The sequence below is a fragment of the Neodiprion virginianus genome, chromosome 6 (genome assembly GCF_021901495.1).
Source record: "Neodiprion virginianus isolate iyNeoVirg1 chromosome 6, iyNeoVirg1.1, whole genome shotgun sequence".
In the NCBI taxonomy this organism is placed as follows: domain Eukaryota; kingdom Metazoa; phylum Arthropoda; class Insecta; order Hymenoptera; family Diprionidae; genus Neodiprion; species Neodiprion virginianus.
In genome coordinates, this window is record NC_060882.1 from 8721669 (window position 1) to 8734313 (window position 12645).

General features: G+C 40.7%; 1 protein-coding gene across 1 annotated transcript; it reads left to right on the plus strand.

Annotated features, from left to right (window-relative positions):
• The first annotated feature begins 3317 nt into the window (after nucleotides 1-3317).
• On the plus strand, nucleotides 3318-5437 carry LOC124306941 (uncharacterized). Its single transcript, XM_046768127.1, has one exon. It carries the CDS (start codon nucleotides 3570-3572, stop codon nucleotides 4002-4004), a length of 435 nt encoding a protein of 144 aa, XP_046624083.1. The 5' UTR covers nucleotides 3318-3569; the 3' UTR covers nucleotides 4005-5437.
• Nucleotides 5438-12645: the final 7208 nt, after the last annotated feature.

Consider the following 12645-nt stretch of genomic DNA (forward strand, 5'->3'; position numbering starts at 1 on the left):
CGATGTTTTTTTTTTTTTTTCTCGCTTTATTCGTTTTTCTTTTTTAACAAACAATTCCGCACGCGTGCAATCGATCAAGATACTCGCCTCTGTACGCGTGCGCGTAACGTGAAACCTGTTAGAATAATTCCGGTATAACTTTTATTGTGAAGAGAATGAATCATTTATTGGCAAAAAAAAAAAAATAAAAATCGCCTACACGCTGTGCGAAATATCGCAAAATTCAATTTGCTCTGCATACATATTATATTCATACGTCAACTTTTCCACTTGTCAGATCACCTTATTTTTCTCTACCGGCTTAAGATATTAAGGCATGACACTGAGCTCAAAATCCACCAAGAGTGTTTCGTAATATCCTGCCTTATACATCAAATATCGCCACGTGTGCCGATATATTGGATTATTTATTTAACACGATCGCACAGAGTGCAAAGTTCAGAACGGCTGGGCTGTGCGAACATTTTTTTTATTTTCCACATCGAAGCGTAAGCTGAAAAATCTTCGGTTTTTCGCTCTCGGCGTGTTAAAAATCAGTCGGAAATAATTGAGCCGTCTTTCCATCTTTATTTAGCTAAGAGCAGCCGCTACGAAGAGAAAGAGAAACTCATTCTCGTTTTTGTAAGAAATTTTTCAGTTCCACAAAACAAGATATCTAAGCCAGGTTACGCAGATTCAACACCCGATTTTATTTTTTAAATTTTTTCCTCGTTCTCACAGTTCTTTGTTTTGTGTTCTGTTTGCACGCACGGCGTGACGTGTTTCTTCGGTAGTGCGCGTATGCCTGACTGCAGAATGAAGAATTCTTAGATAAATAATAGTTTGAAAAGAAGAGAAAAAACGTAGTTGAGAAGGTTACAAGTATTGTGTGGCAATGTTAATTGCTCTGCGAATGACTTGGCACACCTGCAAAATGACATTGTCAAGGGACTAATGACGTAACAGCTTTCGACTGATATAATGGGATTGTGCGATTAATCTGCAGGAGAACTACAGAAATCATATTGCCAGGAAAAAAGTTACATCTGCGCAATCCACGTAGTTGATCTCTGATTTCCTGGTATACCGATGCGGGTCCAGGTTAAGTTCAGCGGCATCGGATCACGTCACCCGGGGCCAAAAAAAACCCGAGTACTATTACCACCGTTCGCCAATTTAACACTTCTCGGCTTGCACATTGCGTGTTTTAAATTGTTTATAACTCGCGAATACTGCCGATAGTATTGTAGTTTTTTTCATTCGACGTATAGAAACAGATCTTATTATTATCGTATCTTAAGGTCTAGATTAGATTTATCAATTATCCTAAATGACGGCTAACTAAAGACCGTTGTAAAATTTTGTCAATCGTTTACCGTCGTTCGAATCGTCTTCGCTGTAATCAAAAGCCTAAAATCAAATTTATACCGTGATTAATTGCGACTTTCTCAGCGGTAAACACGAGATATTGATATAAGGTATAAATTGCGTCTCAATTAAGTTGTGAACGGCACGTTTAAGGATGAATTAATGGCCAGTGGGACGCATTCATCCTTAATGTGAAAAGAAGCCTTTTCTATCGCGTACGTGTTGGGCATGTAAAACTGACAACAGCTAATTCTGAAATTAATTCAACGGTTCCTGAGATTCATTGAGGTATGAATATCGCTTCGTGTATCAACTCCGTTACACGCGAGTTGACTACGTGACTCGAAGACGGTCCGCGCGAGAATTTGCCTGCTTTCCAAAGCTTGCGACAATCGATGAAATTCCTTTCGTTTGACCCTAGTCACTTACACCTATGGAAACTTGCAAATTACCTGCACGGGTTCACTCGAACCCAAGCCAACTTTGGAACGTTGTTACTGTACGCAATATTATGTTGTGCACAATTACGACTCGAACAAAGTTCCGAGACAAAACTTGACAATTCAGATATAGACTCCAGTCTTAGTTTTGGGAAAAAACTATGGAGGATGTGCGAGAAATTCTTGAAGCAAATAAAGTAAAACGATACGCAAAACATACACGGGCTCTCTGAAATTCAAAAATTTTTTCAATCAGTCTTCATTTTAATTGCACAAACAACCCTGATCCGAGCACGCTGACTTTAAAATTGTACGTGAAAGTCGGTTTTGGAGTGAAGTGAACCCCGTGTCAGTGACTAGGGTTGAGATCGAAGATTTTTTCATTTGCGAACTCTCGGATATCCTCATTGCAAACACACGCGACGCAATACGCAACTTTATTTCCGGAAACGTGTCCGCATTTTAAATTCGGGAAAGCACGAAAATCGTGCCTACGCGGTCACGGCGGAAAATAAACCCAGATTATCATGCTGATGCGTATATGCCAAGAGTCGCGTGTCCTTCAACGCCTATACTTACCTATACCTACGTTAACTCGACAATTCTTTGACGCTTTGCTCCAGCATCTAGCCTCTGGTTTCTAAAAAGTAATTAGGAGGGACGCGAAATTGAATCCGAGCCAAGCACACCCCAATTTCCATGAATAGCATCCGATCGCACCTCTTAAATCGCGGCCGTTACGTGCTGGCTTTCAAATAAATTGGTCGAGGGTCAACATGTAGAGGTGTGCTAATGGCGGATTTTCCGAACATCCGAAATTCTAATCCACAGAAGCATACTGCGAAAGAACTGCGAATCACCGGAAAAAGTATATAATACGGAAAATTTGTCGTTTTTGTATTTTGGTCGTACAATACATTTATTTCAACCTCTCAATACTCATTGTTAGCAAATCAACTAGTTGGCTTTTCTCGTTTTAGAAAAATCAATATTGCGACGCTTCCGTAGCGTATCGACTCAACTTTTATCTCGACATCCGATCGCCGCTTCTAATCCTTCCGAACCTAGCAAGTGACCAAGTAGATTCTGAGGGTATTTCGTACGCCTTGATTCTACAACTGTATTGTTTATCCTTGAATAACGAGAGAGTATAAAATCTTTGCAATATTGTCCTCCTTGAGGTCAGTCGAAAAGCGTAGAAACAAAATCGTCGAACAATTGTATCGGTAACGATGATGAAAAATCAATTTCCCCTTCGATCGGACGAAATTTGTTTTTCCAACGAATCGACGCGCTATAATCCGTGGATTATTCCCGTGACGAATAACTGAAAAATAGGCCCGCGGATACGTAGTACGCTTGTGTGGACGTACCGCGTACGCACATCCACAAATCGGACTCTACGTAACAGGGTCGTCGACGATTCGCTGTACGGTGGCGCTTGGCCTCCTCCGTGGCAGACACATCGACTCCGGGATTTCCCCCACCGTCGAAAGACGCGAGCCTAGCCGGAGTATAAATCCGGCGGGTGAAAGTTTTCGAACCAGTACGGTTGCAAGCAGCGAGCAAAGCGCGAAGCAACAAGTATCTGACCGAGCTTTCGGAGAGAAAGAGAAAGAGAGCACAAACTCGAGTGAGGAATACATATCTGATCCGCATTACTCGCACGTCTCCGCGATTCTTTCGAAGAAAAATAACAAGCCAACGACGTAAGATACTCGACGAGAAGAGAATCGAAGAAGTTCTGTGTTGTTGTGTCCGAGTGTGATTTTGAAAATAACAATGCCGGCCGACGTAGCGATGCACACCAACTTCCTGCAGTTCACCAGCAAGACCAGCCTGGCCGATTCGAACGTCGACTCGTGCTGGAACACGGAGAACATGAGCGGGTACATGACCCTCGTGGGTCCGAACGGACACCGGCAGGGCGTCCAAGTCAAGGTGTACCGAACCAGCGTCGAACACTTCGCGGTGATCTATCCCCAGAAGAAGGTCTGCCGTCCGTTGGGTGTCCTGAACCTCCGTAACACGACGATCGAGCGTTTCGGCGACGAGGGATTTCTCGTTCGGCAAAAGGGTTTCGACTCCCCGGTAGCCCTGACCTTCCTCGTCGAGTGTAAGAAGGAGCTGGACTACTGGATCCTCGCCTTCACCGCCCGCAACAGTCCGCTGATGCACCAGAGCAGTTTGCCGATAGTCGAAGAGGAGGAGATATAAGTCGGAGTGGCTGGGTTCAGGGCCGAAAGCCACCTCGAACGATTCCCTTCGTCTGAAACAGTCGTGAATAGACGAATATTTACAAGCCAATATTTTCCACATCGACGTCGACGTCGACGTCCTCGACTCTGCGCGGTGTTTTTCTACGATCGTCGCTGACAGCGTCTGCATCGGAATGTCCGAACGGAACGGATCGCCGATGATCGGAGTTGTCCTGCGCAAGGATTGATCTACCACGAGGGTGAGCGGTCACGATCACTGGCGACGACGACGTGTAATAACGGAGAGAGAAGATTCGCGAGACGACATCCTCAGCCCGGATCATCCGCCAGAAGGCGAGACAAAACTCCAAGCGGGGCCATGTTTGGTTGGTGCGACTGCATCGATCTGCTCCAGCAGCGACTCTCTCTCCTCCTATCCAAGCGGCAGGGAGCAGAATTGTGCACCCGTCAGTCGGCAAGCCTGCATTTACGCATATCGTCGCTGTAGTATGTCGTGTGTGCGTGTGTATGTAATTTATAGATCATATTATGGATGAAAAGGAGACGGAGGTCGTGTATTTTATTCTTCGTTCGAAAATGTAACAGACTATGTCCGCGCCCGTCGCTTTCTTTCCGCAACGGCAACGGCAACGCAATAACAATAATAGTAATGATGATAATAATGAAAAGCCGCACCGTTAGCTCTAGCTTAGCAACGCCCGACGGCGGAAAGAGCGTGCCGAAGATAAGAGGAGAGGTGGAGGATAAGGTGGAAACGGGGGAGGCAAAAAGTCACTTTGATGTTCTAGATTTTTGCGATACCCTCTACAGCTCTCCTCATTCGTACTGTTTGTATCGTGTGAAACCATTGACGAACGTAGTAGTTTTCATTTTGTCTTGTGTTACATCGTAAGAAAGAAACATTGTTAATTAATTTTTATCATCAATGTAATTATCGCTAAGATTGTCTGTGATATCGTTGCACGTCGACATTTTCTTTTTTCTTTTTTGTTTTAATTTCTTTTTTCAATTAAATTCAACAATACAGTAGCGGACAAAGCAGTTGAGATGACAAATATTCAACATTTTATAATTCGTTAAAAATTAATTTGTACCGCGCGTCAGAACATTTACCGACCATTGTACTTTTAATAAGAACATTCATTGATCTGTTCATTATTCTCGTGCATTTTTATCCTTATACCTCGTATTCATTTTCAAATTTATACTTACGATTTCAGTCGACTTTATACAGTGTAAATAGTAAATGTTTGGAATTACATCATAGGTTTTTGATAAACGGATGATGGCCGTAGTTTTTAAGAAAATAGTATAAGGATCAATTATATACGTATAGTAAATCGATTTGTATAGGTCTCCATGTTCATCCCGTGTTATTATCATATATATAACAATGCCAAGTAATGAAAAATAAATACCAAATGAAAAGAATATTTCAATCTTTCAGTTTCGTTGCATAATGTGTAGAATAACCTTCCCCTAACCGAAGTTTCCTCTATCCTGTACATTTAATATACTCCCAACATTACTCTTGGAAGAGAAACAAAAAAAAAAAAAAAACGAGAAGATTTAATTTAAAGCGATACCGCAGTGCAGATTTTCATAACGAAAACTTGATTCGTCGAGTATACGTTTTACACGCTTATACGAAAACACAACGTGACCGAAGTAAAAGCATCGAAAAGCGTAACTTCTGTTCGCCAGCTGTGTGGCAAACAGTTATCAGTCACCATATATATATATATGTATATCATATACCACTTGAGAAACGACATGTTGTGTGCCCTCATTCGCTGTGTAGACGCAAGAAATAAAAACAAAACCGAGTACGCGGATGGGTAACTAAGAATACTTGTAATCCCTCCGAGAAACATTTAATTTCCGTAATTGCAAGTTTATACATCGTGCACATCAGAGTTGGATTTTAATTTCGTTTTCAACGTTTCGCTACTACCGTTATCCCAGACATCGACTTTCACACAATCGGCTCTCCCGTCTCCCGTTACTGTGTTCAAAGAATCCTCGACCGAGAAATAACAACGACAGGTAAACACTCTGATCGAAGTCGTAAGCGTGCAGTTATGCTTTAGACTAAATTTCTTCACTGAAAAAAATCCAACAATTGATTATAGAAAATCTCGTCGATGAACGGGCACAAAGATGGTCGTTAAAGCTGCGATTGTCCACCTCTGGAAGAGGCTCGAACGGCCTTGAACGACCCTACCTTAGAATTCCCCTGTCTGAGAGGCATGAGAGGCCCGTTGCTGGGTATGCACACCTACGTGAGAATCACGTTGTGCCCAACGTCTTGCGGACAAGCCTCCAGCCTACTCGGTTTCCCTGATTTAATCTTATTATTAGAGCCCGCGGTTAGTCTTTTATTAACGACTATCCCGCAGAACGGACCATGTACTCACGGTTATCGTAACGAAGTCGAGCCGAGAATTGGATAAAAATAAAACTTATCCCCGCTGCACTTGAGTTGCAGCAACGTACGCGAATGCAGCTCTCGATGTTGTTCCTGTAAATTATATTCATTTCCACAACGTTGGATGCGATAGCGACTAATTGTAAGAATCCAAGCGTTTTCCAAATTCAGGTTAACAAACGTTCCCAACTCCTGCCTAGGCGAGAAGAACTACAATCTATGGACGACGGATTCACTCAGCATCTTCGAGCGATGAACTCGCCGAGAATTTGAACGCTCTTTTCTTCCCATTGGAACAGCCAAGTATTTTTTGATCAATTTCTTTCCGCTTCTGAGAGGGGATCCGTACCAACTGTAGCGGAATTCTTGCCATCGTCAAGAACCGCTAAAAAATAAGATGAATCAGACACGTGTTGTTTTTAATCCAAAACGATACGATGGGCGCTCGAAAATGTAGCGAAGTGCGCAGAAGATTGTTCACCCCGATAACATCTTTTCCCAGTTACATTTTATAAATAAGTGGAAAAATCACTGGTCAAAGACATCACGGTTTTGTAAATTATATCTCATATCCATCCGACTCTGCGGTATATTTACATGCAGACTTGTCTGCCTCGGCGTCGCGGGAATCCAAAGTAGAAAAAGGTGAAAACGAATCATTATTTTCCCAAATTGTGACGCGGAAATAATTATTTGACATCAGCCGAATGTTTTGGATTCAATTCAGCTCTAAAGTAGGCTAAAGTTAAGAAAATATATACTTGTCAAATAACATTCGTTGATAACTAATTCGCAGACCGACGCGACATCCTCATTAAAAGATGATTCTCAGAATTCATATATGATAAATAATCACGATTTATCGAGCAGTGTTTTCACACTTAAAAATAGTTTACCAACTACGTTCATTATCGTTTCCAAGTTCCGTAGCGCAATTTATTTCTCTGCATTTCTCAGTTCGATTCCTAGATTTTTCCACTTTATCCAACCCCACGAATTAATTTAATGAAATCAGTGTTTCCGCGGAATGGATTTTACCCCGCAGTGATGTAATCGATGAATAAGAGTCGCGAATGAGATGGAATTTGGAACGCATACACACACACACACACACACACACACACACACACACACACACACACACACACTCACCAACAGAGTTAAATGGAAAATGGATAACGCATCGCGTTTCGAATTGATTGATTCGATTAAATCTAAGGAGTCACGTTTCCGAACCGGGGTAAAAACTATTTCCATTCCATCACCTATACACGTAGGAAAAACCATTTGTCGTCACATTTAACGTGACGCCGCGGTTAATCGAGTACAGATATCGATTTAAATTCTTCGATTGCGAGAGAACGAATCGGCCCCCTTCCAATTACCCACCAATTAACATCGTTTACGTTCTCGCCACATACTCACGCGTCAATACGATGCGTAATCTTTTACTTTTCTTCAATTTTTCCCTCGTCTTTGTGTCTTGTACAAAATGAGGTAAAACATTAAATTTCATAAAATACTTGGAACATTCGTTCGAATACTGTTATAAGTACGAAACAAAATACTCCAAGTGCATCATTGTTTCTGTTAATTTCCTCTTTCCCCGTATCACAGACACAAGATCGCGGAAACGAAATGTTCGTTCCTTGGGGTCGAATTTTTGTTTGTCTCCAAGAATCGGAGCCCCTGCTCCGATTTACCGCAGCCATACCGTGGATGAATTTTCAACGGTTTTTTTCCTCCGTCAGCTGTACCGTGGGACCCAAGACGTGCACGCCGCCCTTGTACGAACGACGAAGAGAACAATTGTATACCAAGTTGTACACACAAGCCTTAGTCTGGATCTCGCTACCTACCCTTCGAAGTCTGAGGGTTGGTGACCTTTGTATCTCACACACGAATAAACGGTGCCCTTCTATATATATATAGACAGGGAAGCCGAGCAATGACAAAACAGGAAACTTAGCTGGTGAATAATATTGACCACCGATCGTTTTCACTTGAAACATTTGATATGGCGGTCTGTATAAACGTTGATAAGATTGTCCGGTCACGGCTGGTGTAAATCACATTATCGAACTTGTTTATCACTTACGCGTACCAATCGTTCGGTTTCGATTCATTTAACTTTTTTTCTCCATTCAAGCTGGTAATTCCGCAACGTCTTCGAGTGGGAAACGAATTTATTTGCATTTATTGCACCAATGAAATGAAACTGATCGATAATCGATCAATTTCAGTTACTTTCCAGACTGTTAAGCGGGCTCCATATTATATTTTGGAAAGTTAAAATTGACGTGATTCTTGCACACGAAATTAATTTTGAAAAAAAATAAAATAAAATAAAAATTGTGAGAAAGTTGAAGCACCCAACTTTTTGTACCCACACTATACAAAGTTTGAAGATAATAATAGAACAAATAAGACAGAACAATGAATTAGAAATTTGACTTTCTTCAGATCAATATCTGATTCGTTTAAAATCAAACAGCGTTACATAATTAAACATTTCAGGTTACTCTCAAAAACTAGCACATACACGCATATAAATACGTGTATAAACTCCGTATTACAAGAATTCTAAACAGCATAAAGCAATTGTCAAGAGCGTTGAACCTTTCGAAAATAGATTTTGTTTCACGTTTGTAGAAAAACTTTTTTAAATAAAGTCCAATTAGCCAAGAATCAGGAGTTTAAATCTCCTATATCAATTAAATTATGAATACAGTTATTATTGCAGTTAAAAACCAAGTCGAAAATCATTAGTGCATAAAAAGTATCCTGCGTTTATTACCCGATCGTTCGTTGCATTTGCTTACGTAACAACGGCGACTCGGCTCGAGCTCAAGCAGTCGGACGTACGATAACTTTTGAGCTGAAAAATTAATACGATAGTATAAAAAATGCATAAACCGGTTGAATGCGGCGCATTAGCAATAATTATTTTACGTCGCGGTCGGGCTCGCAGGCAGTCCGTGTTCACGTTTATTCCGCGTTCGCTCAGGATACGAACGCAGGTCGCTCAACCGCGGTGAGTCAGCGATGAGCAGTCAACGAACACGGTACGAGACATCGTACGCATTCTTTTCTTTCCGAACAATCGTGTGTTCGTGCTGCCGACTCTTGTACCAACATCGACTACGAGGTACATACGTACGTCCGGCCGAATTGCCCGGAACATCGGAATTTTCACGAAACCAAAAAAGCCGGCCGCCAATGTTTGAAGATTTAAAAAATTTGAAAATTCGCGGAATTTTGTGCATTTAAAAAATCGCTACGACCGGGTTGAATTTGGATTGACAATTTTTGCACATACGATATTCTTCTTCAGGGTTAAGTCGGTGCGCAAATGAGAGATGACTTTTGGCATGCTAATGCACACTGTCCAAACTGCAGTATTTATTAGAGAGACTCGAGGTATACGTTGAATCGTATATTTCTGCCGGGTCAATTGATTCGATGGTCGATGCTCGAATTGAAATAACGGTGCTTCTATTCGTGTGAAAGGTTGTTGGTTAGAAGTGGAGAACATCAGCCGAATATGGTGAGGTTTTTTCTCCGTGCAGCGACCGACGAATATAGATCATTATATAGCTAATTATTGCCAAATAAAGAAGTTTCTTTGATAGAATTTCAGTTCCAGTTCATTCTAGGTCGTGAACTCAGTTTTCAACTTCGTATTCTCATTGTGAGCACACGATACGAAACGGTCTTTACCGTCTATGAGGTAAATGCGAAAATTTCAATAAACAGATTCCAAAAAGTCGCAACAAGATGAAAGAATGTAAACATTGAAGGGTATAGCTAGCGGTACGAAAACTTTTCAACTAATTTAATTAGCCCAACTTTCATTAGTCAGAAACGTTGATATAAACTACGAGATGTTGTGACGAACGCAAGTTGCTCCCTTCAACCTGAAGAAGAAGTAATGAAACGGATATTCGATATCAGCTATATCGTTTTCCTTTATAATGGCAGCGTTTGCTTGTTCCTCTGGAGAGATACCGACAATAAACACAGCAAGATAGGAAAAAGCCGAACCCAAATTCTTCGAGTTACACGCGCGAGCTTCATGAATATGCATTATGGGTTCGGCATGATGAAGTAATGCACATTCCTTTTCCAACTGATCGTAAACTAATGGTCCGAACGCAGCAGTTTTCGTTGAGGAAATCATTGATTTCGAAACATCACAAGTCACTTTTATCAGCGAGTACCGAATATTATCAATGACTGTTAGACACCTGTGCTGATTTGTTTAAAAATTTGATAGAGTATGGGAAGAATTTCAATGATGAAAATGTATCGGCCTAGCCGTCGAACTCAAATCTTACTATCTGAAAATCGTTGGAACCAGTTTTAAGTATATCGTCGTTGGTAACTTACACAGAATTTGAAAAATATTATTCAGTGTGTAGAAAACCGAGGCAGGTATACCACCTACACGAATGACCATTAACTGAGCTTTGAATTCACGTCTCGTGGACATAAAGCGCCAATATTAATTACACGTCGGACTTCATTGTACTGTCGCATTGTGTAAAAGAAGTAAAAACTTTTCGCATCCATGCACGCTAGGGTGGTTTTTTTCTTCTTTTATTATGTACCCTGCAAAAAGTTAGTTTTTTTACCTCAAACGAAGAAACGCGTGAAACCGGAAGTCGGTAGTAAAATTCTAAAAGGTACCTCCTTCGGTTCGAATATTTTAAAGACTCTAACCGAAATATCGCGAAAACTATGAAAAAAAAAAAAAACTGTACGAAATATTAGGAAGCTGTTCTTGGTTTCAATTTGTAGATAACCAAATGTTCTTTAAAAAATGTCGTGACTACTGCGTGACATTATTTGTATGAGCTTGGAACATGGTGAGGTATAAATTTACAACGTAATAAGCATCTTCGTTCATTTGTTCAATGCACTCGACTTTGAACGTTCGTATTAAATACAAGATGAACATTTAGGTGCATGGTAGTCTGGACCGTTTCTTTTATGGAAAATTTGATTATCTACAAAATGAAACCAAAAACAGCTTTCCAACTTGTACAGTTTTCGAGACCTTTTAGAATTTTGCTACCGACTTCCGGTTTCACGAGACTTCGTTTGAGACTAAGAACTAACTTTTCAAACGGTACGTAAGAAGAACAAAAATAGTAAAAAAAAGAAACACCCTATCTTTCACCGTACTTAGTCTTGGCATAAAATAACAATACAGACTGTAATAATTTGGCTTACAGAAAGAATCAACGCGTCACTGTAATGATTTCAAATCGCCTCAGAGTGGCTGAAAATTTGAAAAATTAACAAATCGATGCTCTTCGTATACTAAGAAACGCGTGAAAGTGAAACGATGAAGGTAAATTAAACTCGGGTCCAAAAACATGAGACACCTCACCGTGCTTAAACATGTCATAAAAAATTTGAATAATTTTACCATACACCGGATATTTTTATCGTTTCTAATTTTCGTCCACCAGTTCCACGATCATTCTTGTATATTTCAATGACTCGCCCTGGCCTGGTCAAAATTATTTCATTTTACTATATTTGCTGTTTCTCCTGATCGAACCATACAGGAAAAACTATGCTTGAGCTGCCGAATTCTCTGTTATCGCCGACCTTATTGTTTATCAAAAAGAAGTGACTCAGCGAGAATACAATGGAGGAAAAAATACCGTGGAGAATGTTAATATGTGAGTTCTGAAAAATTGCCCGACCGTGACTACTTCCGGTAGACTACGTCGAGTGGGAATTACCACTAGCGATAAGCTCGCCGAGGGGTCAAGCCTGAAACCCGGAAACTACTGGCGTGGGCTTGAAGATGTTAAAATAATCTTGGTTGCGGAAAAAGGCAGGTAAATTGTTTGCGCGGTGTGTGTGTGTGTGTGTGTAGATAGATGAATTCGGCATCGGACCAATTTTCAATGCCTGTTTGTTCCAAACTTTGATACGATGCACGCTTGTGGAAGAGGAAGGTTAAGCGATCGGTTTGAATAACTTTCAAAACATCATGCCCTTCGATAATGAAAACGTACAGATTACATCGTCGTAATATCTAATGCCTTCGGGTATATCACGCCCTTCGATAATGAAAACCTGTAAATTACATCGTTGTGATATCTTTATATGTAATATATACATATGTAATACGTATAATTCTGTGAGAGAATAATAAGCGGTTATGGCTTTCGAAAGGTCAACTTAAAGGTTC